This window comes from Vanessa atalanta, chromosome 3 (genome assembly GCF_905147765.1).
Source record: "Vanessa atalanta chromosome 3, ilVanAtal1.2, whole genome shotgun sequence".
In the NCBI taxonomy this organism is placed as follows: Eukaryota; Metazoa; Arthropoda; class Insecta; order Lepidoptera; family Nymphalidae; genus Vanessa; species Vanessa atalanta.
In genome coordinates this window covers 9,090,438-9,118,362 of record NC_061873.1, presented here as the reverse complement: position 1 = coordinate 9,118,362, position 27,925 = coordinate 9,090,438, and the positions used below count along the sequence as shown (strand labels likewise).

Genomic DNA, 27,925 nt, shown 5'->3' with positions numbered 1-27,925 from the left:
CCGTTCGACTCTCGACTATCGGCATTCGACTGCCACACAGTTCGTATCACGCGTCGCTGCCGAGAGTGCACGCATACAAACTCGAAAAGTAACGTCGTCGCTGTACGCGTAACTTAATACGGATAGCTCAATTAAGGATTTTATGCAAGTTATAATTTGGAAAACGCAGTAATATTAAGGGTGAGTGTTGTATCTTTTTCAATAAAAGAAAAAAAATAAAGATTCACCTAAATTTACTTTTTTTTTTAAATAAGTATTTTATAAGTAATCGATATTTTTACAAAAATGTAAATAATATTTAATATTGATGGAAGCACTGTTGTGGGTTTTTTCTAAGGATTTGTGTGGATAAGTATTTAATAGATCTAATTCATAATTTACTTTAAATAAAAAGTACATATGTGAAACAAAAATTAAATATTATTAAAGTTTTTGAAAATTTGATATATTTGAAAATAAAGGTAACATTACTTATATTACGAAAAACTTAAGTGAGATAATATTATCTCACTTAAGTTTTTCGTAATCAATAAATTTATGTTTAAAATAAAATAAATTTTCTGTGACAAAACTTACTGCCACTGGCAAGCGTGGAAGTCTGTTACGCTGTTTTGTAATGTACGACAATTCAGTGCCAGTGCACTATGAATTTATACTTACTAAGTTATTAAGTCATGGAGATAGTATTATATTTATAATATAGGTCGTTTCGAAAATATCGGAATCTGCTTTTGTAAACCTTAGGAATCTTTATCTTTGAAAAAATATCTTTCTACTTACGAGTAAGTTAATTAATAAAAGCTGATAACATTATTATAATAAGTATTTTAGAAAATATGCGGAAGCAGATAAACAGACACGCATACATAGTCTGCTGAAATTGCCAACGCTCATTTTGGTTTCTACGTAGTCGAGTAAAAATAATTGTAAACATTGCAGGTGCCATACTTAAAACACAACCTATGTTAAATCATAAGTTATTGACCTTTTGAAATTATTTCCCACTTTAACAGCCCTTCGAGTTTAGAAAAAAACATCCGATCATTATTCACTGTAAACTATTGAAACTAGTAGGAACAACAACTTAAGTTACTGACTTTGTATAAGCTTACGATAAATATTCTAAATAATAAAATATTCGATAAGGGTAGGTAAAAATGTTTTATTATGTATTAAAGTAGTATTACATAACGTAAGTCACGTTTCTATTTATTTATAATAACTGTTGGATCATTAGCCCGGTTACTAGAGATGGGTAAAACTATTTCACTTGATCTATATTTCTGCATCTACTTTCTACTTTATCTACTAAGACCTACGTGGGAATACCCACGTGACAAATATTTTTATTAACGTTTGTAAAATGATATCCATTGTGCTTTATTGTATAATTTGTACTATGTGTGATATTTTTCTAATGTTCCATAATTTTTTTAAATAAGTTAAAAAAGTATCCAATGTCATAAAGTTGCTCATTAATAAATTATAAAAGAAATAACATTACAAATACTAATTTTATTTAAAAAAAAATATGCAGATGTACCTATATTAAATAATGTTTATTTTTACAAGCTTTCTTGCAAATGAATTATAAATACAAAAATAAAAAATAGACAGTCTAATTGAATTTTATTTCATTACGACTTATAAATATGTAGTATCAAAATTGAATCGTGATTTGTTATATCGTTTGCAGATACATAACAATCTTAGTAGGTACTTAGGTACTTAGGAATTGATTGGGATTCTAATTATTTTTGCCAAGATATTTATATACGTATCATTATTTTATCGTCGATATTACAGTTCATAATAATTACCTAACATAATCTGTGATAAAAAATAAATACTTTATCTATTATCTGCGAAATTGCGAGTTTACGTATACGTTAGAGTAATTCCTGTGTAGATGATTAATGGATAAGATTACGGTGCTAATTACTTTTTGTGAGCGTTATTTACAATTATATTTTATTCGTCAACTTCGGATCTAAGATCGCATCGTTGTCTTTTACAGTAAACGAAGCTTTTTCCGGTTCTTCTCAATTTTCTTTTCCGAACCGGTGGTAGTGTTTAATTTGACAGTCAAAAAGTAAGTGTAATGCTTCTGTATTGAATAAAGGAATTTGATTTTAATAAAAAAAGATTTTAATCGGACTAAAATTATTTTAATTTCCTTTCTAGATGATTGCGAAAGATATCTGAGAATTCTTTTCATACTGGGCACGCATATTAAACAATTATTATCCTTATTGTGATCGAATATTGAAATTGTTGTGTTTATTGGTTGGTCAAGCAGTAATATTTAGTAAGCAATAATAGGGTCACTCACGTGATAATCAGTGACATGTACTACTTCTTCCTCCCAAAATATGCACGGGAGCTTAATCTATTATTTTTATATAAACTTATTATGTATGATCTTAATGTATGATACGAGCAAAAATGAAACATTTATTTAGTACTATTTATATACCATACGTAATGTATAACCGTTAAGTTTTTGCTACCTCAATATATACATATTATTACATATATATTACACCCTAGATTAATAATGACACCAATCAATCTTAGTAATTCATATACTAGACGTTTTGCATGGTTTCACTCGCGTTGAATATTAATGCTCCGCCCCGTGGATTACATTCTGTAGTGATATTCAGTAAATAACCTGTCCCAATAAGTATGATATCTAACGTAAATGGACTCTTCAATTAGTATTTGTAGTTATTAAGTTAATACTTTCAAACAAGTAAATTATTTAGCTTTATATATTAGTATAGATTAATTCAAGTGATGCTATGATATTTATGATAAATTATATGGCCATATTCAAAAATAACAAAAGCATCTTTCTATAGTTACGTATACACTCCAACAGCTAATGAATATATTCGTTGCATGGTACACTCAAGGCTACGATGACTGACAATGACAGATTCAATGGTATTATCGGGCTAATAGCGACGGGACACTCATTACGTTTGCCATAACGGTACCGCAATGTCAGTCGTTACGATTAATGTTTGTAAATCACCATTTGATACTACTTTGATACTGTGTACCACTTACCAGCGGGTACAAAATATGAATACAATACAAGTGTATAGATATATTTAAGGTTGTCAAGTCGACAAACCTAATAGCCAGACAGACCAGCTAGTTTGGCCGGACATTTGGGTAAAAGGGCCGGACACCCTACATTATTGATTTTTTTGTGACTCAGTATTAAAAGATACGGTAAAAAATTGAATTTAAAATCAAACTTTTTTGATTATTCCCACGAATTTTGTTAATTTTTAATGAAATATAAATAAAATCATTGTGTGTGAAATAAACAAATAAAATGTAAATAGCCTAACGAAAGCCGGACAAGCCGGACACCCTTCATTTCGGTCGGACACGCACTCAAAAAGCCTAACTACATATGTCTGGCTTTATCCGGACAGCTGGCAACCCTAGATATATTCGCTCCCGAAAGTACGCCTCTCCACAATACTTGCGATACTTAATAAAAAAATATATTAACAATGATATCAACAATATTTTTTTACGTTAACCGTTAACACTTGACATGATAAGATATCACATGGTCGAGTATGTGTTAAATTTGTCTGAAAATAAGTCCTCTAAAAATATAGAATATTTTTCATTACCATTTTCATATTACTTTATTAACATTACATATTTTGATGTCGATAATCAGCAATAACTTGTGTTATAGTTTTCCTGTTTAAATGTTTAGGAAGCCAGTAACAAGTTTGGAACTGTTTGCTAGTGGTACAGTAAGGGGGTAATTTCTTACAGTAACAATGTGACCACTTACCATCAGGTCGAATTTGCACTTCTGTCTTCCTAAAATAAAATAATGAAATCGTTTTCTACTCCATTACTATTTCACCTCTCTCCAAACTTTTATCATCAAAATTTAATGTCGATCATGAATACCTTTAAAGGTTCTATTTAATATTTTTTGTTAAATCTTAAATAATACACTTATTAGTATTATAGCTTTAAATAAATTTTCTTTTATCAAGTCATAATTTTTTTTCCGTCTATTGTTATGTAATAATAATTAATACTTATATAAGTTTAAAAGTATTGTTACTGTATTATTAAGTATTATTTTGTTTTGTTACGGAGGAGCGAGTCCTTCTGATACAAGTGTTTTCACACTTAAAATAGTGTTCCCAACCTTAATTGTATTTTATGCTGAATTTGTCGAAGGAGGATTTCTCTTTTAAATCACATGTTCAATGCTGTGGAAAACGTTCGATGTGGTGATATCACACATCTTATTATGGATAGAGAGTAGACAGGCAGCGTGTGAAGAAAGGAATAGGTACTTAATTACTCGCGTTTTTTTAATTTTTGTTTAATATTGGTAGACAAAGGACGCTATTCAGTCAGAACCCACTATTGAATCAACGAATATATATTTAAAAATTAAAAGGGAATAAAAGAAATTGATACGAGATAGTTTAATAATGAGTGTTGTTGATTCTGTGGTAAGGTGTTGTGCAAATTCCACTAAGTATGGTTGTGTTCCGGTCTGAAGGGCAAGTGAGCCAGAGTTACTACAACGCTCAAGGGACTTAACTTCTTAGTTTCGAAGGTTGGCAGCTATGCTTAGAACATATTTTTTTATAAAGCCAACGCCTTGGAAAGATTACCACTTACCATCAGGTGAACTATTTGCCAGTTCCAGGCAGGCAAATAGACTACCTTAAATGTATAGACGAGGCATTATATTATGTTTATTAGTAAGGAGTTTAAAATATAATATAAATATATAATTATTTATATAAATAATATAATGTAAAAATATAACCACAAACATGAATGTATACGTTGACTGCGTGATCTTTAATCTCGCATGCTTTTAATCACTCTGCAAGAAATTAATCTTTGTTCTACTGCAATTATCTGCAGTCCGTGTTAAGCAACAGTATGTTGTAATTTCATTTCATTCATTTCATTGAAGGGACTGCACATCCTAATATCGATATTATACATACATATATACCTACAAATATATTTTTATATCAGTTCGATTCAATGGTATCGAAGTCTATTAATATCAAATATGCCATTCCTCCATTTGTCTACATATTCGTAAGATTGTACATTGTATTTTATCATTTTCATAGCATTATGGCAATTAGTCTTAAATCTTTTGTCATTTTCAGCTCGAAGATGTCCTTTAGTTTTTATGGTAAGTACACTTTTTGTTTCCATTTGTTATTCTTGGAAAAATATTTTTTTGCGTTCGTTTCTGACGTCATCATACAAGTGATATTCAAATTTGTTTCATGTAATGTATAATGTAATGTAATGCCTATGTAAAATTTAAAAATAAATAAATGAATACGCTTACACTAAATTCCGGTTTGACAAAATGAGAAAAAAAATGGAATAACAATATTGCTTTAACAATTTTAAAATAAGTCTTTGTTAATTATACAAATTACATCATTTCTTGTATATATATATATATATGATTATATATTGTGATTTTTGTAATTCTATTGATATAGATATATTTACGTAGTCGTCGGTTGGAAAATCTTGGGACGATTTATGAATAATTAACATCAACAAAACTCGACGATAAAGCCCTTTCTGATCTGCTCGATCCTTTGGCACTGCGTAGAGATGTTGGATCACTCTGCATCTTCTACCGAATTTTCCACGGGGAATGTTCCGAGAAATTGTTTGGATTAATCCCGGCAGCTGAATTTCACCTTCGAACATCTCGTCAAAATTCTAAATTTCACCCGCATCACCTAGATGTCCGAAAATCCACAACAGCGCGATTTTTAGGACATTTTCTGCCTCGCCTGCCTTTCCGAACCGATACGACTTGGGAACCTCCAAAAAAAGAGTGTACTTCCCTTATAAAAGGCCGGCAACGAACCTGCAACCCCCCTGGTGTTGCTGATGTCCATGGGCGGTGGTAATCACTTTCCATCAGGTGAGCCTCCTGCTCGTTTGAAAAGAAAGAAAGAAAGAAAGAACACTTTTATTTGGGACCGTACAAAAATTATAAAAATATATATAAGTTACTACAAAATTAGAAAGAAAATAAAAAAAGTTAACAAAAAAAAAAACAACTTAAATTACTATTATTAATATTTACACGAAAGAACATAAAAAAAAAAAAAAAATAACAATAAAAAATGAATTGATACAAAAAAAGGGTTAAAAGAAACAAAAAAAAAATACTATATTACAATAAACATATATGACGTGTCCCAAATAGGTGTACCATTCAGCAATTAATAGGCGTGGACACCTAATGCTGGTTTTCAATGGTACCCTCTTTGATAACTACTGACGGGCGGTGACCAAGTTATAATACGAATACTTAAATTAATATAAATATATATAGAATAGACAATAGACATTAAATATATAATATATTCATTAAATAAATCTGCACACATTAAATAGTAATTTTTCAATATAGGTATCTATTATATTGTAAAAAAAAAACAAAACCAGACAGACAACTGGGAATGTCATCAGAAGGCCACGTGCGCCGGTGGTCGTGAGACATGCATGTTAGTATTATTATTTGTTAAATAGTATATGATACATACATATATACCTACAAATATAATATACCTACGAATGTCATCACAAAGCTTACATCTCCCCCCTTCGAAATATAAATGAGAAAATTTATATTTCCTCTTTTATTTATGTTTGCAATAATATGCCCTATAACATAAAAAAACTCTATATTTATTGGATTTCTCCAATTTATCCGATTCCGATCCGATATAAATAAACAATTTCAAATTAAAATACGTTTAAACGATATTATAAAATGACCACCTCTGAGTTTTGAATTTGGAACACAGATTTGTAAAAATTTTAAAAATCTATACAAATATTATAAATGCGAAACTGAACGGGTTTATTGCCTGCGGCTAATTTGCCTGAATATTTGTTAAATGTATAAAAACAAAAGACATCTTTGATATTAGCAAAAAATGCAAAAGTCGAATGGTGTTCTCATATTAATAGATTGGCAATTAGATCCAGTTCTGCAGCATGCATAATGCGGTCAAAAATATAAGACTGTTATTTGATGTCGATACAGCTCGGTTGGTGTATTTTTAGTCACTTCTAGAGTATAATGTCCTATGACATTCTACTTTGTAATAATGTCGTTATTAATACAATCTTGTACCGCTGAAAGGCTATTCATACGATTTATGGTGGGAGCGCTACCATTCTAAAAGTACTTTGAAAACTCATTACGATTTCAACTAAATAAATAAATATACATTATTAATTATTTGTAAACTTAAATTGGAATAATAAATCCGGCGTTTCTATTGCCGGCTCTTCTCAAGTTGAGGCACCTTTTTTTAATAACAAAAGTCATATGAACGTTTCGATCATTTTGAATTTTTATTGTGTTTTTAAATTAATGAATTTTGTAATTAAAGAAGTCGGTACTTAAAACCTTTTTGGAGGTCTGATTAAATAAAAACCGCTTTTATATACGTATTTTATGTATTTCCTCATTCATGTTTTCAGTACAAGGTACTAAAATAACAACTATAGAAACACGGAACAGGGCCGAGGGGATTGGATAGTTCAAATGCGAACAGCAATAAAATCACTCATTACCTCAGTTTTGCATAAATACAGTAATTTTAATCGTCCAGTTTAGTTTCCGTAGAGAACCTGTATTAAATTCGAGTTTCAAGTTTTTTTTACCGCTCATTAGTCAATGTCAGGAGTAAGTTGCAATTCTTCTTTAAGTTTTCTCGTAAACAATTATCCGATACCACTCGCGAGACACCTCAAACACGCAGATAATATTTTGCTAAAAACCTTCAAGTAAGTTCCAGAAATGAAACATTAAGTATAAAATTTAGAATCAATCGAATTAACGATGCCTGAAAACGAACTAAACAATTCATTTTTTATTTATTTAAGATGAAGTTGGGATTTCCTTTTTTTATAAGAATTATATGAAAAATAAACAACCTTATTACATTACTCTCCGCCCGTGGCAGATATATAATGATGGTATAGTCGTGATTGTGTCAATTATTATGCTGCAAACTCAAGGAATGTCAGTGAGCATCCTATAACTATCTGTGTAAAACGGAATTCGTAATGGTTGCCCACTAACTAATTGGTAATTACATACAGTAATATAATGTGTATAAATACAATATCTTGTTATTTATATAAATACGTTGTTATTGATTGGTATTGCAAATAACTTTCTACTAATTTAGTTTATAACGTTGTAGACTAGAAAGGCAATATTAAACCTGCAACAATTACAGCATCCTGCGGACATTTTAACTCCTTCCTTACCAGTCGGTACAAATCTTTCACTTACTCGCAGATGAAAGGGAAAGTCAGACGCAAATAATCTGCAGCTTTCATTTTAGTTTTGATATCGCTACACGTGTGCATTATTATAAAAACAGTTATTGAGTTTCATTTCGTAATAATAATTTATTAATGATAATTGTTTGTTATTTGCATTTTCTTTAATCTTCGATAATATTTGTGATTTCACAGTTGGAAATTATAATATAAATTCCAATATAATAGTGAATGATAAGCGTTCTGATAGAACTTTATTTTAAGGTTAAATTTAAAAATAATATTGACATTAAAGACAGTCAGGATGAGAACGGCCAAAGACCGGTGTTTTTCTAAATTTATTAAATTAGATTTTATATAGAAATAAATAAATATATAAAACAAAATTGAAGTCTTCAATTCTTATTGGCAAATCAGTTGATGATAATTATCATTTGTGGTATATCTGAGACACCTGGGGTTATCCCTGGATAACATGCTTAGCAAATAGACGAATTGACTGTCTATTTTTAGATTTGTCAACTTAACGTATACTATTTGGAGTCATATGACGCCCAGCTCCTCGGACTGCACCTTAGTACAGTTACAATAAAGTGTTTATAACAGTTCGGGCGTTGACGTATTGATAACGACACGAATAGAATACATAATACTTTTATGATATATCATTCAATGAGAAAAGGCCTATGTGTATTCCTTTTAGCGATTGTACGTAAAATTATATTAGTTTTCTGAATTTTAAAGAAAACTTTAATATACCTAGATTAAGTTGTTTTATAAGCAAAATATAAGGTTATTATAAATTCGGTTATTCTCTTTTTATATTAAATGTAACTACATATCTTCATAATTTATGAACCCATTTGGAAAAATATTTTTTTTTGATTGGGAGTTACATTCTGGGTTGTGTCAGATTTTTATATATTAATATTTTATATATTAATCGTTATTTACTTTTACGTGAATGCGCTGCAGACATTGACCACAAGGAAAAAAATAAATGTTTTAATTTTACATTTATGTCATTGAAAATCAATGAAGGGCATGTTAATAATAATGTTCATAAAATGTCTATAAGTTTAATATCCTGTGATTCGAGAAAAAAAATATAATTTTGACATTATAACCTTACTATTATTACAGCCGTATTATTAATTACGCTGCAGGTATTTTTTCGTATATTAGCGATTTACTCTCAGTTCAACACCCCGAGGTCGCCCATGACACATAAATTACTATATGTACTTGACAAAGAGGCGTTTGACTTTAGAGAAAGAAACTTGCCGTGCATACGAATTAGTAGACTCGACCGCATGTGAATAATCCGTCAATTTGCCAAGTCTAATTGTGTATTTTTTTTTATTACTCACCTTCACTAATGATTCGCGGTTTACTGATACATCAAGAATTTCACATATTTTTTATATGATTTCAACATTGTTTTACATATTATGTATTTTCATACTCAATTTATTTAAAGAGAGCTTATGGTTTTCCTTACATTTTTGCTGTATCTTTGAGGATATGCACAATGCCATCGCAATGGAAAATATCTTATGGTATCAATCTTTAAAAACGGCGATAAGCATGACTTAAAACTACGGTTCCATTTCAAATCTAAGTTGCATCAGGAAGATGTTCGAATAAAATATATATGATATTTTTGTACTCGTTATTAGAGCTATAATAATTTTATTGACAGCATTCATTTATTAACTTGTTTACTGATTCTGCTTGCGCTATGGACGACGGGTATAGGGTAGACGTTACTATACGCATACAGTGACTTTTCTATAGCTTTTGATAAAATATCTCAAAATATCCTTATTAAAAAATTTTAAACACGGGTTCGCGGTAATCTTCTGTGATGAATAGGGTGGTACTAATCCTAGCCAAGCATTTACCATTAAATGATACAAATCAACGTTTATTTCTGTATATTTTTTATTACCTATAGGTATCTAGGGTACCTTACGGGTCCAATCTAGGTCATTTACTATTGAATGTATATCTTAATGGCGTTTACTGAGATAATACTAAACGTTTATTTACGTAGAAATTGAAAGTATTAAGCATTTTACTATGCTGATAAAAATAAAATACTTAAAATAACTAAAAATATTTACTAGAAAAACCTTCAGCTACATACAAATTAAATGGCGATATAATGTTGAGAGTTGGCATTATTCTTCTCTCTATTGTCTTGGAGTTTTTATATACTTTAAATTAATAGCAATGCTTATCATATGTTTTATATAATGCTTCACATGTTTGGAATCCTCAATACAAAATTTTTATTTATGGAATAGAATAAATACACGACTGATACTTTAAAATTTTTAATACATTATTTTATTTAAAAAGTTTAATTATTCTCGACCTATGTCAGCTGTTCACCGTGTTCATTGTGATGAGTTGAAGATTTTATAAATAAAATCTTAAATGATGTAACCGATTTATCGAAGTATGACTTTCTATTAAATTTAAAATGTCTACGAAATAGTTATTTTCGACATAAAGTTACAACTAAAACTTACCAAATATACGTTTATGAATATAAATTAGACCCAATACACTAAATTATTTTTAAATGTTGTAAAATTTAATGACATATTTCATCTCTGTCATAATAAATTTGAATTTAATGTTATGCGTATTTATATTTTATTATTTATTTATTTTTGCACGTTCCTTCCTTTAATACTTGTATTCATCTAACATCGGTAACTTATAGGTTAAGTTTGATTAATGTATTTTATTCTATATAAGACCGCTTGTTTTCAAAATAATTAAATAATAAATTATAGCAGATACGTAAATTGTGATTTATATTATAAGGTTTTTGTGCTAACGGTTTGACTTACGAGTCAAATATAAATTATGTACTGCGAGTGCACAGTCAAATATTACTGAGGTATCAAGATTTACTTAGAAATCAGTTTAACTATCGGCACAAGGGACATATCATTTTAGTCCCCAAGGTTACTGCGCATTGACTATGACGTTCATATTTCTCAGTGCCAATGTTTAAGAGCGGTGATGACCACTTACCATCAGAAAGCCCATTGGCTTTGTGTTAGTACGCCTACCTATTTATAAAAAATAATCAGGGTAGACACCATCGTAATATACCTAAAGGAAGATAAAAATTTGACGGTAGTTGATATTTTTAAATATTCTTATAATTTACATAAATAAATTTTATTGTACTTTTCCAAACAATTTCATAACTACATACATATATTATGGTCGTAATTATTTTTTTTGCGGTTCGATTTTATTCTCAAGATTTTCCAACAGAATCGATAAATTATTCAAACAATAATTATGACGACGTATCATTGCTTTGTTTGCTATTTGTATTTGTGTTCAATTTATTCTGAAGGTGCTTTTTATTTACTATTATATACAAGTGCACTTACTGAGGCTATTATATACTATTATACTTTTTAAAATTTTCATAGTCTGGAAATGTATCTATGTATTTTTTATTTCACATACTAATATAGTGATGCTCTTGAAATCTGTCTTGGTTAGGAATATGACCTTAAATGGATAGTAGACATACACGACGAGAGCATACGTGTGCATTGATTATACCGCCAATGTAAGCAATAAAGTTTTCCACTTACAAAAACAACACGAAATAAAATCTAAATCAGATTAGGTCCATAAATACCAAAAGCAACGCTTATTATCAAAACATATCTGATTTTAGTTTGAATTGGTCGAATTGCAACTTGACCGATTACACGGCAAGGTCATCAAGCAACTTGGAATAAATTCAAGCCTAAAACAGTTCTCAGATCACGCAACTATGTATTGAATGCCAGCCCTACACACTCACCGCGCTGTTCCAGACATACTGAGTAGACACATGTTCTCTTAACGTTAGTGTGACTAACGCACACGGATAGGACCCGTATGATATAATGTAATTTAACACGAAAAGGATGCGCTAATATTCAAAATAATAATTTTGTTTGTGATTCATTATCATTGATATGTTATACAGACGCAGAGTCACTTATAACCATCTCGGTTAGAGGATATTGGTCAGCAACTACATTCTGGAAGGGTATTTGAATGACATTTATGTTAACTGCGTGGCCTATATTGAAAATAAATGGCAATTTTATTTATAGTTCTGATTTATTTTTATTTATACCAGCTAATGAATTACACAATCAAGTTTACACTTGGTACAAATCGACGTTTCGGACATACCCTATCTTTATATTATGCGATAGCAATTTGTACGTTTTGGCAATTAACGTTTTAAGGTCGAGTGTACGAAATAACATCATCTTTTGCAAGTCGTCAAGATATTTCGCAACAAACCAAAGGTCATCGTTAGACAATATTTGTGTAACTGCAAGCGAGATTTTGGTGTTACCTTTATGACTTGCTAAATTAATTTTCAATTGATACAAAAGCCCTTTGACTTGTACATATCTCAGTGCTTCTGATTGAACAGGTGAAAAACGAAACAAACTAAACAAAGGGAACTGAAACACATCATAATTATTTTTATGTTAATTTCATAAAAATAATTCGGAAACAACTGACGCATAACATGTTAAGCAATCTTGCAGCAAAATTTCGACTATTACCGTCTCTCAAAGTCAAAGTCAAAAATCTCTATTCAATATAGAAGTATTACACTTGATTATTGATAGTCGAAATCTGCCATAGCTTCGGAAGAACCGGCGAAAGACACTATTTATTTCATACAATAACAATAAATATATTTTCGTTATTTGAAACAGCCTGGAGGCAATCGTCTCATTCCCAAGGTGTGCAATCGGCTAAGAAGTCATTAGTGTTGTAATATCTTTTAGTAGCTGTTATACCAGTCGAGAAAAATCATTCAAATTACACATATTTTAAATTCCTAATTGTCTTCTAATCAATATGGGAAAGAAATGGTAGACATATTGATCATATTATGTTTATAGGATGATTCTATTTTAACTTTTTTGCGATTATGACAAATACTAGTATTAAATATTTAAGATTTGATACAATTTCGTTGTCATATAAACTAATTTTAAAATTGCGAAAGTAACTCTGTCTGTTATCTTTGTGAATTTTGGTATGGAGTTAGTTTGAGACGCGAGTAACGACATAGGCTTTTTGAATTCGCCGTTTGGGGGGTAAAGTTTTATAATTTTTGGACAGGTAAATCAGCACGTACACCTAGTTTATAATAAGGCCTGCTTGTATAATATTTTGTTTTTGTTTTGACGGTTAACATTGAGTATTGGTATTTGTGAATGCCTTAAATAAAAACTTGCTTGTATAGTTAAAAAAATATTCCTCTGTTAAATAAAGGTTCGAAGGCTCTTTCCAAATATATAAGCTTTTAAACCAGTTTTATGTATGTTTTGCCTTACTTTCAAGGCAACTTTTAATGTTTAACGAGTTAATTACTTATTATTTAAAATGGATTTAATTCAATTTTAGTATTTCAGAAATGCCTTTATAAATAAGTAGGTATATGTTATACTTTATTATATGGAAATATATTTACGTCATAAAATTTCTATGAAATGAATTCTACAAGATAATTCTCTAGAACCACTATTGAATAGTAAACAAGCTATTGTACGTAATTCGGCGTTATATATAATCATTATGGATACTTATTGTATTCCTCTTTATCTTCTTAGAATATTCTAACGTACTTCGTGAGTTCTACGAGGATAAATAAAATATTTATATAAGATTTAACTTGATTCCCTACAAATTACTTTAGATCCGTGTATATACGCATGTATGTATCTATATACGCTTATTGAGATAGGTTAGATTATATTTTTACCGATTATAAAAATTGAGGAGTAGACTTACCATCAAAATAAGCTAAACTTAAGGATTTTATTTTTACTTGGATATTGGACAACCGTTAAACAACAATACCTACTTAGCTTTTTTATGTTACAGTTTGAAGAACTAGTGAGTTAGTGTAATTACAATAAGGAGGATAAATTCTTAGATCTCATTTGTGGCACGTAGACGATGTAAAAAATTGTTAATATTTCTTACAGCGTTAATGTCTACCACTCTATGCATGATGATATCAACATACCATCAGGTGGCTCATTAGGTAACCGCCTAATGCTTGCTTACTTATTGTAAATAAACGTGGTAAATATTTTTGTAAATTATTACTTTTTTGTATATAATAACTATTTATCGAAGTCTTGGCATGTATCTGCATATAATAAAGTTCAATTTATTTATTTAAATTTTAAGGCAAAATTAGTAGTTATGTCATAATTTTATGCCAAATCCAGATTTTATATTTTATGGCCTGGCAACCCTGTAACCCTTTCTAGGCAAAGATGACATTAGTGTTAATGGCACTGTATCGCTTGGATGAAAGCTGAATGTATCTAATTTACATTAAAGTGACTTCTTAGATAGTCATTAAATATCGAAAGTACTTCAGGATTTGATCAACGTAATTTTTATTGAGTAGATCTTAGAATTATTTTTAATGAATTTTTAGATCTGCTCACCGCTCACTGCTCACGAATGCTTCGGTTTTTTTTTCTTGTTTATTTCATATTTTTTATTGATAACACTAAAACCCGTTACTATAAGACACACAAAAAAAAAGATAATCAGTTGACCGACAGCAGAGAAAAAGGTATTGAACTTTTTTGTCTTTGCCTGTTTGCATATAGATAATTTAATCAACCTCAAGTTATAGTTTTATTTTATTCTTATCGAATTGTTCTTATATATTACATTTTAAAGATATATTTATTAAACATAAATTTCTATTTACAAATTGGCAGCTTTCCATCGATTAGCACTTTCAGATGTTATTGGCGATATTCACATGTATAGATTTGCATGCGTGATGGTGCATGTTTATATCAAACTTATCTATCATCTAGCGCTTTCTAAATATATATTTTTTTTTTTACAGCGGTTAGGTTTACTCTCATTGGACATTAAGGAAAAGTCCTTGCAAATATTTTAGACTCAATGTGAGGCAAAAAAGGACTACTTCGTTATTTTCTAATATATTTATTTAAAGCCGTCCTTATTTTCGTGGAAACAATATCGATATTTTATTTAAGCGTCTGTCATATCAATTAATAGTAAGGACTTATAACAGTATATAATAGCTTTATTTATTGTCTATGAATACGTCTATATTCCGCTGTTTTCGTAATAGTAGAGTCTTCTATGAATAAAAAAATAAATATTTCTATGTTAATTTTGTATGCATTCCTAAATCATACATCCGCTTGAGTAAAGTCTGGCACAGTACTATCAACATACAATTACGTGACTATTTGGATTAACATTTAAGTAAAATTCAATTAAAGATGAATTGCAACAAATACCGTCCAAAATCGCTCATTTATTATAAAAGAGATGAAAATGAAAATTTGTTTGTTCTTTAATTTGACTCAATCCAAAGCTCGCGATATAAGTTAAAATAAATTCTTAATATTTGTATACTTGAAAATTTTTGTAATATCTTGACATCCGGTTTTATTAATGAAAAAAAAATATTTAGACATAAATTTCATTGATCAAATGCTACTGATAATTACGATTCATTATATTAATTAAAATGTAATTTTAAATATAATACTACGGCTTAGTATATCTTTTTGAAAAAAAAACGACAAAGGTTTTAAAATATGTAAGTGGTATAATGTACATAAGTCAGCATATTAAATATTTAACATCACATGAGAAGTATAATATAAGAATGATGAAATCTAGCTCATAAATCAATATTGATTTTTTAGACAAATATTTACTCGAGTATTTCGGATATATTGAATCTGTACAGCAAATAAGAGCATCCGAGCAGGTCGGACTTGCTTAACATAGTTATTTCAACATATTATTTCTTAAATATACATCGATTTTATGTGACATCTAATATTTCCTGCCATTAATTGCGCCATAAAAATCTTTACATAAAGTTTTATTGTTAAATATGAATAACGAAACTAATACTCTTAACTTGGTATGAGGTATTTTGATAACGACGTAACTTTGTATTGTTTCATATATGTAAAATGTTTACATCATATTTTTTTATAATTTTTTCACTAACAAAATCTAAGAAAGTCACAATTTTGCAAGTCTATTAAGTATTTTCAAAAGCCTTCACACCGATTTTTATGTTTACTTACGAACTTCCATACAAAATTTTCATCCCAAATATCACTCGCCAATGATTTCATATCTTTTTGAAAATTCTTGCCTTACTAGTGGACACTCGCTCACGTTCCATAAGGAATGTCTGTGCAAAATTTCTGCATATAGACCCACCGGTTTAGGCTGTACGTTATGTCAGTCAGTCATTTTATAAGCTTTTTAAAGTAGAGCACACATTCACGCGTTGCCCTACTCCAATAAGCATGCTTCGTGTTTTATTTCGCTAGGATACATGTTAGTATGGTATAATAAAGAATGATACATATACACGTGTGTCCGTTTCGGTTACATTTGTATTTTAAAGTTTAACAATATAATTAAATAACTAAAACTGATATATACTTATATACCTACATAAAAAAACTATATTATTTATATATGTTAATGTCTAATAACATGTACCTAAATAAAATTATTTTATCTTATGAATCTATTTTCGATGAACAAAAATTGTTATCCAAAACTGGATAATATTAAATAAATAAAATCAAAACTTTCGGACATTTTAAATTCCAACTTATGACAAAAAAGTAATATATCTTGCTTAGATTTTATTCTAAAAATAACAATACGCCAATGGGTCCTTTTGAGGGCTAGGATACAGCTTCACTGCGTAAATATATAACAATACTTCTGATACATGCATATATTCTTAATTCTTTGCGAAATTTCCTTCACCAATGAGTACGTTAGTAAATAGAAAGATTAATATAGCCCTTGAAAAAGGCAGTTATATAGGTCTGAAATTTAATCATGTCTTCCAATTAAAGCAGCGTGTTCATTGGGTCACATCTCTATTGTATGTCATTTATACTTCATGAATAATCTGCGTTTTTTATATTATAATTATTTATGTATAACAAGTTAATACTTTTAATATTGGTAGGGCTTAAATCCCAGCGCAACGTTAAATGTGAAAGGAAGGGTAGTAAAGATATTCGATAGCTTACTTTCGCTCTCAACGTTGATATGAAATTATGTATAAAGGTCATTGACTCTCACTTTCCTTTCTCGAAGCTGCCTCGGAAACGTCGCGTGAGTTCTTTAGTTTTTATTTCAACCTTCATAGTTTGTGGTCGTCGCTCCAAAATTTTCATTTGGCTGGGTATTAACTCCGAACCGAAATAAACTTTTGTATAGTGATGAATTATCATAAGCTAAAAAGTTTTTTTTCTAGTAAAATATATTTTTAAAAAACGACTTTGATTGATACAATGTACTGAGATGAATACAAATAAGTATAGTCGATTGCATTGTTACCAGTAGGTACTAATAGTGAATTCAAAATTTTACCTCAATCGATTGGACTAGTAGAAGGACTAGTTGAAATTAAATAAGCTAGTCATATTGGATCTCTTCGATTTTTTTTATTTTTTTTTTATTACGGTTTATACATAATAATAAGTTGATTATTTTATAATATATCTTATGTTAAAATATGAACATAATTTATACCAAAAAGTGTACGTATACTTTTTCGTATGTTATTGTTATGATAATTACGTTTTTTCAATTAAGTAAATTAAATAAACATAATATAATTCATAATTAAGACGTATACATTACATATACTATTTATAATACGTTTCTCGTACGTGTACGTATTATATGAGTATGCAACTTCATTTACAATAAAATTTGGAATATTTCGCTCGGAAAAAAATATATTTTTTATTCAGTTACAAATACGAAAATAATGGTTTATCTATCATGTTTTTATGAGGAGTGTAGTCTAAAAAAATATTATTATTAACAATTTTAATATATTCGATCTTTTTCGACAATTTGCATACAAAAACATGTAATTCAGTCATTGAGGTCAATGCTACGGATAAGTTCAATATGCTTATTTTACACACAGCTTAATAAGTAGATAATATATTAACTGTTGACGTTACATTTTTGTTTTTTTTTTTAAGTACACTATAATCCACTTAATAATGAAATGTTTATGCAAAAAAAGTTTAACACAAATTTATATTTAACTTTGTACCCAGTACAATTTATTAAAAAAAACAGATCTCATTATAGGTGACGGAAGTTTTTATTTTATATAAAAGTATGTTAAATAATTGTATAAGAGACAGAACCAAATTGACATTGAAAATTAACAAACTAACATTTACAATTAAATATTTAAATATTTATATGTGTTTTTTTAATTGTTTCAGGTGATGTTAGCATTTTACTGAACAAAATGAACCAGTCGGAGTCATAGTAACTTCAAACTACTAAGAAATATAAGTGTACTTGATATATTTTTTATAAAAAACGCGAACATGTCAAATATCGAAGCTAATAATAATATGAAGGGAACAGAATCCAATAATTATAAATCGGTGAGTTTTTAACATTTTTAAAATATTAACGACCGTTGCAATTTGAAATGACGTAATTACGATAGGTATTAGGATATTTTATGTTTTTTTTAAGTACGTGGTAATATTTTATGTAAAGTTTCAACTAAGTCTTCATTTAAAAATAAAATATCTCTAAAATCCTTTTTCCTTATACAAGGTGTATTATTCTTTTTTTAGTTGGTATGTTTTCGTTACACCATGGCTTAATTTTTACTAAAAAAAGGTTTTACTGTTGAAACTAAATGCGCCATCTAACTGTCCAGTATTCGCCGACTTTTCGGCAGCGTCGTATAAAAACTATTAAATTTCGATGTATCTGAAGTGAAAAAGATATTTACGAGCGAGTAAATACATATATAAATATTATACACACTAAAAAACATTAACAACGTTGCAAAATAAATCCTTGAAACGTCATAACGGGGAGATAAATGTTACACATACGCACTTGCAATATTAGTGCATTAATTAAATGAGAAAAGAAACCGAAACATTAATAGCAACCTTATTACATTTAATAATAAAAACCGAAATTAAGTTGTAATAGGTTTATGCATATAAGACATTGTTACTTTACAGTAGAAAATTGAAGTACATAATTACATCAATAGTCTATATTATATTTTAATGATTTTAACTAGTATCATGTGTGTATGTATGTATGTGTGTATTATTTACAAAGCGTGTAAACTAAATGGATGCGTGAATGTGTTGGACGAGACCTACTACGTCATTGAATTTTTCATATCTAATCGCAGTTAAAGATAGCGGTAGATAATATTTAACGTGAAGTTTATATTTATGAATCAGTCGTCAAACAATCAGCATACTTATATTTCAGGACAATGAAAAAAAAGACATCGAAAAAGGGAAAATCGGAACTAATGGTCCTAGTTTACCCTGGGTACATATCATAGTGATGGTGTTCGCTTTAGCTGTCCTGGTGGCAGCGAGTGCTGTGGCTTGGGTGTTCTTCAGCTGGCAGATAAGCCTCATTGTGTTCGCGGTCATAGCTTTCGTATACATAATAATCTATTTTTCAAATTGGCTATGGGTCGCCGTACAAACAGCTCCTAGAGATTTCAAGTAAGTTCAAAAATCAATTTTTATTTTAAGTGTTAAAATATATACGAACATAAGTATATCGAAAAGTGATGCTCAATAAGAATATTTGGTATACATGTTACGAAACTTCATATTTGTGCTTGTAGAGTTCAAAGACTATCATTGTAACGAAAAAAATTGTGTAACGAATGTGTACTAAAATGAATGGTGTTGTTTCTACGGGATGAAATTATCCCTCAAAACAAACTTTAGGTGATTGCCAAACTTGAAGTAAGTCTGGCAACCACCTAAAGCTAAAGATGTCTCTCTGCAACTAAATAGTAAACATATCTTTACTAACTACGTAGGTACGCATAAGTTTTAAATATTTTTTTAAATAATCCATATATTTGGAAAACTTATGGAATTATTTTCGACGCACTCAATATTGAAAATAAATAAACAAACGCAATCTTATAAGAGTTCTTTGCTTAAGTAACACATGAATTAAAAAAAAACGTTTCTAAACATTTTAGATAAATATTTTGAGCTAACTACAATGATTCCCTTATATTCTTAGCAATAACTAACTAATTCATTATTTTCAGAGCTCTCTACTGCTATATAAAAATTTTAAGATTAACGAGTAAATTTACAAAAAAAAATTGGTCCATGCCAGATATTTTCCACGAATCAGTTAAAAGACATCCAAAAAAAGTATGCTTCTTGTTTGAAGACGAATCATGGACTTTTCAGCAGGTAAATGTTTTTAAAATAAAGTTATACGTCGTTATAAAAGCAAACTCAGTAAAAATTAAACTAGATTTCTGTTTCGATTCAATGCAAATATTATTTATATCAAATGTTACATTTTACTATAAGTACAGCACACCTATTAAATACAATTCTTCGAAATACCTAAATCACATATGCACATATATCTGTGGTAAGTAGTTATTATAATATATAAATCGTCGTTTTTATTCAATTTAAATAGCAAAAACTTTTTGAGTTCAGTGGTGTACGTGACCCATTTCATTAAACTGACATTGATTTATCATTAAACCATAACTCAATACAGCCAAAATTATTAACCAGTGTAGCGCGTTTAACTTGTTTATCGAAGGTTTGTCAAAGTCGTCAAATGTTTCGCCAACTTATACAGGTTATGTTGGTATATATAAGTTTTTATTGTATGAAATTCCAACAAAATTAAAAACAACTCAAAAACAAACTCGTTAATCAATTAATCCTATATAAAACGAATTCTTTGAGATAGACTAGTGGGTAGAACATGGAAACCCAAAATTGCAAATACAGGAAAGCATCACTGATTTTTCATGTGCTTATAATTCATCGCGAGCATGACAGCGAAGCAAAATATCGTAAGGAAGTCCCGCTTCATGTGTCAGAAACTCTGCACATGCCGCGGAGTAAGCCCCTAAAACATTATTTTCAAAAGGAGAGAAAGGCCTTAGTCCACAACTTTGACCAACGTTAGATACTAAAGGAAAACTTATAAATATCATATTTTTTTTGAAGAATAATGGATAATTACATTAGTCCAAGTTAGATATTATTTAGTTATTGTTTTAAAAACTCGATACTACCATACTTGAAATAAACAATTATCGTTGTTGGTTTTAAACCTTTTGACCTTGTCAAATCTGAATGACACTTCAAAATATCAAACATTGTACGTAAGTTTAACTTTGTAATCTATAATTGCAATAATAAATATGTCAGCTACGTATTCTTTATTGCAAGTGTTTGACAACACGACTTAAAAAATATTTTATATATATAGGAGCATGTTAATTACGTTACGAGGATTGATAACCCAGATTTCAAATGTTACTGATTATTGCGTCGGAACGATTAACATCTGACCTATGAAACCTTTAAGGAAGCAATAAATAGGTCCCCGAATTCAGGTTAGAGATTGTTATCAGTAGACGCCTAATTATAATTCAACACTCTTATATTACAAGCGGTCAAGGAGACTTATCCAAGATATAAGATATAAAACTATGTGTAATAATTTATGTTAATTTAAAATCATAACGCTATTTCCCTACATATTACTTAGTAGATATACATGTTTCTGAATTGTTTCGTCATGCCATATTTCGTAATATACACGGCAAATTAAAAAAAAACTTGGTTTTTGGCCGGATTAATAGGTATCTTCAGTTGAGATGCTATTGCTACATCCACGAGATTATCTTACCGGATGTTTTGGTGTATACATATTTATAATGAAAGCTACGTTTTAGGTGGAGGAGTATAGTCTTCGCGTTTCAGCAGTACTCCGAGCACAAGGTGTGAAGCGTGGTGACACGGTAGCAGTTATGGCTAGCAATTACCCTGAGATGCCTGCAATCTGGCTTGGTATAGCTCGCATCGGTGGTATTTCTCCTCTGATTAACACCCATCAAACTGGCAATACTTTGCTTCATTCAATAAATATTGCCAAATGCGATTTCGTTATTTACGGCAGCGAGTTCGAATCTGGTAAGTGTATATAATAGTTAATTCAATTTGGTTAGGTTTTAGAAAAAAATATCGTATTTATATATAAAGTACTTCAAATATATGTATGTATATTATTTGCATTGCATAACTGGGAAGTAACTGACCAAGGTAGTTTAGTTACAGATGAACATTTTTCTTTTTTGTTTTAGCTATTCAAGACATAAGGAAAGAACTAAATGAGTCGATCAAACTTTATAAGTTCACCCGCCGTCCATTAAATACATCGGATAGTGCTGTAAATGTAGTCGACTCTGAAAATGATTTGACGCACTTACTGGAGTCTACACCACCAGCGCAATGGTCGAATTCCGAAGGTGAAGGCTTCACTGGCAGACTGCTCTACATCTACACGTCTGGTACGACAGGACTACCGAAAGCGGCTGTTATATCGCCTTCAAGGTCGGCCTTTAACGTTGTTAAAGTTTTTTTTCACTATTCTGAATTCTACATAGGAGACCATTATCTAGCTACACGTAATATAATATTTTTACATTGTACGTCAATTACTTAAAAAATACTTAACAAATAGACGCGACATCCGTAGATGGTTATAGGGTATTACGTTTTTGATTTTCTTTAGTCCTTTTTTATTTAATGTCCATAGAAGCTGGCGGGTACCACCAAGTTCATATACATAATTATAAAAGTTTTAACGATTTCGTAAAAATCATCAGCAAATGGTGTACACCAGGCGTAGTTGTTTGGTTATGCCAGTAGTCTTGTTTGTGAAAAATCCAGTCCAGAATGTTAGGAATATAATATTATATTAGTAAAAAGTATTAAAGTTGTCTATGTATAAATTTCATTGTTTCTGATTAGATGATAACATTTGATATTAAGTTATGGCAGAAGGCTATGTTAAAGTACAGTCTATGTCGCAGGAATCTGTATTTATAATTAGTGTAAAGTGAATAAACAGTTAAATAAGACTCAGTTAAACATTAGTGATAATTAAATATACTCTATATTGGAAAGTTTTTCAGTAAAGTGTTACCAAAAAAATGTGGTTTTGTAAATTATTGGATATTTTGAATATTTATGTTTTTTTTCAGAATGGTGTTCATGGCATCGGGTGTTCATTACTTAGGAGGATTGAATTCTAAGGATGTTATTTACTGTCCTATGCCTCTTTACCACTCAGCTGGCGGTGTTATCACAATGGGAAATGCTTTTATCTTTGGGTGCACTGTGGCCTTAAAATTAAAGTTCTCCGCTTCCGCGTATTTCCCAGACTGCATTAAATATAACGCAACGGTAAATTGATGTGAATTTTAATATTAATTTAAGTAATTACGTTATTGTTTATTTATTATTAACCAAATAAAAGTATGAACGCTTTGAATTCGTTCAATATTAGTACGATGCACAAATTATATTTAATAAGATATTTTTCTTTACTTAAATATATTTTCGATTTTAAAATTAAATTAGTGCAGTTTTTTTTGTCGATTGTAACAAATTACTTTTATATTAGACTATCACTTAGCTGTAGTGATTTTATATTCTACTATGACTGGTATTTGAATCTGTGGGAGTGGATTTATCAAAAATATTATCCAATCTAAAATCTTTGAATAAGTATATTCGCGATCATTTATTCGCGAGTGAATAGATCTATACTAAAAGTGAAAGACCATTATTTATTTGACTAGACGCTCTTAAAACATTTTAATATTATCCAATCTATGCCCATATTCAATAGTGCTTTTAATTTCTATCTTGTGTTCTAGGCGGCGCATTACATTGGAGAAATGTGCCGTTATGTGCTCGCCACGCCACCCTCACCCACTGACAAGCAGCACAAAGTGCGCACCGTGTATGGAAACGGCATGCGACCAACTGTAAGTTCAGACTGTATTTTGTCCATTAGCCTTACTTTTAATAGCCATTATAAATTATAATGACCTTGGGATGGCATCCCAAGCTTCGTGGCATAGTAGAACAAAAAATCATCTTGCGTTTTGTACAGGTTTTTTCAGTGTTATTTGCTATGTTCCTATTCACTAGTCTAATTAAACATAGCCATTAAATACTACATCGTTGTGTACATATTTTATCAAATATATATGTTAATAAAATCACTGTATATATAAAATACGACAAAACTTGCAGATATGGACTGACTTCGTCAATCGTTTCGGTATAAAGAGGGTTGTAGAATTTTATGGTGCCACAGAAGGAAACGCGAATATCGGTAATTATTAAATATCATTAAATTTTTTGGACTGTTTTTTATTTTTATTTTATTAATTTAACCACTACGATTCGTCTTATATTTAACAATAGTATACAATTTAACTGAACTTAAATACTATTTCACCTACTTCTACGTGTCAGAAGTAATTATTTCTGCTTTAAAATTAATGCTAAGAATCAGACTTCAAAATTTGTATTATGCGTCATCATCATTTTTCCAGTCAACGTTAACAACAAAACTGGGGCCATAGGATTCGTATCAAGAATTGTCCCTGCAGTCTACCCGATCGCTATTATTAAAGTAGACGAAGATACGGGAGAACCTATTAGAGACGCGAAAGGCCTTTGTCAGGTAAAATGTTTATTTTATTATTGTTACGTGTAAAACCACAATAATTGCTCCTATTTAATAATGAAAATGTTGTTCTGCCATTGTTTCATCGCATCAATTATTAAGATGCTTGTGCAATCGTCATGGAATACTATTTTAAAATGTACTTGCAAGATAATTCATTATTATTGTTTGAATATTACAGCTGGCGCAACCGCATGAACCTGGTGTATTTATTGGTAAAATAAAACCGAATAATCCTTCGCGTGCATTCCTCGGTTACGTTGACAAAGAAGCTTCTGAGAAGAAGATTGTAAGAGACGTCTTTAACTATGGAGACTCCGCTTTCATATCAGGTACCTACTGAATTTCATAACAAATGGATCAATATGTTTTACATTTAAAGCAAATTGAGAATTACAAAGTAATGTAACTAATTTTAAACTATACCATATTGTTTCGCACAGTATATATATGCGGGAGTCCCGGAAGTTTTATTGTAGATTTAATTAAAGATACATCTATACGATTGGTACATATGGTAAATAGAGATAAGACAAAAATAAATTTTGTATTTCCAGGAGACATTTTAGTAGCTGATGAGCTTGGTTACTTGTACTTTCGCGACCGCACCGGAGACACGTTCCGATGGCGCGGGGAGAACGTCAGCACCACTGAAGTGGAGGCTGCCATTTCCAGGGTTGCTGACCAACGTGACGCTGTTGTATATGGGGTGGAAGTATGTGTTACAAAATCACGCTATTTAAAAAAAAAACATCACAAAAGCTAAATAAAACTGTAATAATATCTGAGAGAAAAAAAAACATGATCAAATGTACTTAATCAAACTGTTTATAATCGAATGTAAATCACTTAACGAACATAGTTAAATTAACTTTATAACGTTTTATTTATTTCGTGATTTTAAAAGATACCTTTATTGCAGATACCTAATATAGAAGGACGAGCGGGCATGTGCGGTATAGTAGACAAGGATGGCAGCTTAGACTTGGACAAGCTGGCCAGAGACGTAGCCAAAGACCTCCCCAAGTACGCTAGACCTGTCTTCATAAGAATTATGTCGGCCATGGATATGACAGGTATGATTACTTGGGAAATATTTATCATTTAGTATTGACTTTATATTTTTATAGTAACATTATGAATACATCTTTGATTTATGGCATGAATGGGCTATTCATGTCCTTGTCGTTTTTTAAGCGACTTCAATTGTGTATATCATGAATCTGAATTAAGAACAGATTAATCCCACTGAAATGTATATTTTCAATGCTCAGTAAACGAATAATAAAACGAGTTGATTTTATTTACTTATATGATGGTTGGTTAGTATATCGAATGATGCCTGTCTCTTGTAACTAATTAATAATTTTGCAAGTGGGATAACATTTTTTCATGTCAAACTTATAGAAATATTTTAAAGTAGGATATATAATATTATTTTTTACAATCACTAAACTTTAGTTCGATTATGTATTAATTACTTTATACTGTTTTCACAGTCCATTCGTATAAATCGTACCTACATAATATTGCTATCTGGCGTAATGTTCATTTCAAATTAATCACGAATTATAATAAATAATAATCCCATAGACAATAACTACGTATATAATATTTCTAACAACTTTTTTTTTATTTCAGCAACATTTAAACTACGCAAGGTCGACTTACAGAAGGAAGGATATAATCCTAATACTATTCAAGACAAACTCTATTATTTCGATTCAAAATTAGACAAATATATTAGTTTAGGTGCTGAAGAATATGAAAAAATTATATCGGGACAAATAAGACTGTGATTTTATACTTGATTTTTATGTATGAAGTGCCTTTTATGTTGTGAAAAAATAAGTAAATAATAATTATTTGACATTCATGTGAATGGAAACTACTAATTTAAATAAATTAAAGTATTCATAAGAATTGACTGATAATATTGTTTTGGGGTAGGTATTTATGAAAAAAAGAACTTACATATAATTAAATGTAAGTTATTGTGGTAGGTTATTACACTGTTGCTTGTATCGTATTTTTTGTTTGGTTGTAGATACATTTAATTAGTTATAAGTTAAATAAATAAAATATAACGTGATAACTTTGAATATTTTTTCCGATATTTCCTTATATTTGATATTATTTTAGTATTGTTATTGTTATAACAATACAAAAATAATATTTGTTTTTTGTGGTTATTAATAATAGCCTAGAACTTCGACTATTCAGTTATACCTAGTTAGAGACGTAGCTGCGATGATAAGTAATTATATAAGGTAGACATAGCTATGAATCAAAAATTTGCTACTTGCTGGTAGAATATAATAATGGTGGTAGGATGGTCTGCTTTCATACCAATTTAAGCCATATAAATATATAACTGGCAGACGGCACTATGCCATTAACGCACTTTTGCTATTTTTATTTGTGAACTGTCCTTATAATAGTCTATAATGGTTTCAGGAATAATATTAAAGCATGGATATTCCGAAGGTAGTATACTCTATTCTAACCATAACAGGAAAAAGGCCAAATAAATAATAATAATAATAAATAAATAATAAATATTGGACAACATCACATACATTACTCTGATCCCAATGTAAGTAGCTAAAGCACTTGTGTTATGGAAATCAGAAGTAACGACGGTACCACAAACACCCAGACCCAAGACAACGTAGAAAACTAATGAACTTTTTCTACATCGACTCGGCCGGGAATCGAACCCAGGACCTCGGAGTGGCGTACCCATGAAAACCGGTGTACACACTACTCGACCATGGAGGTCGTCAAAATAAATAAAATTTGACAGTAATTTTTTGAACGTCGATGAAACTTTAGAATTTATTTTTCTTATTCTATTATCGGAATTTTGGAATTA

The 27,925-nt window shown here is 29.9% G+C and overlaps 1 protein-coding gene across 1 annotated transcript; it reads left to right on the top strand.

The window, feature by feature from the left end:
• The first annotated feature begins 21 nt into the window (after positions 1-21).
• On the top strand, positions 22-27,092 carry LOC125077234 (long-chain fatty acid transport protein 4-like). Its single transcript, XM_047689114.1, has 14 exons — positions 22-180; positions 18,732-18,899; positions 19,762-20,006; positions 20,573-20,723; positions 22,241-22,478; positions 22,649-22,898; positions 23,552-23,753; positions 24,230-24,340; positions 24,612-24,693; positions 24,917-25,047; positions 25,232-25,382; positions 25,608-25,765; positions 25,973-26,126; positions 26,692-27,092. Exons 2-14 carry the CDS (start codon positions 18,840-18,842, stop codon positions 26,847-26,849), a joined length of 2,091 nt encoding a protein of 696 aa, XP_047545070.1. The 5' UTR covers positions 22-180; positions 18,732-18,839; the 3' UTR covers positions 26,850-27,092.
• Positions 27,093-27,925: the final 833 nt, after the last annotated feature.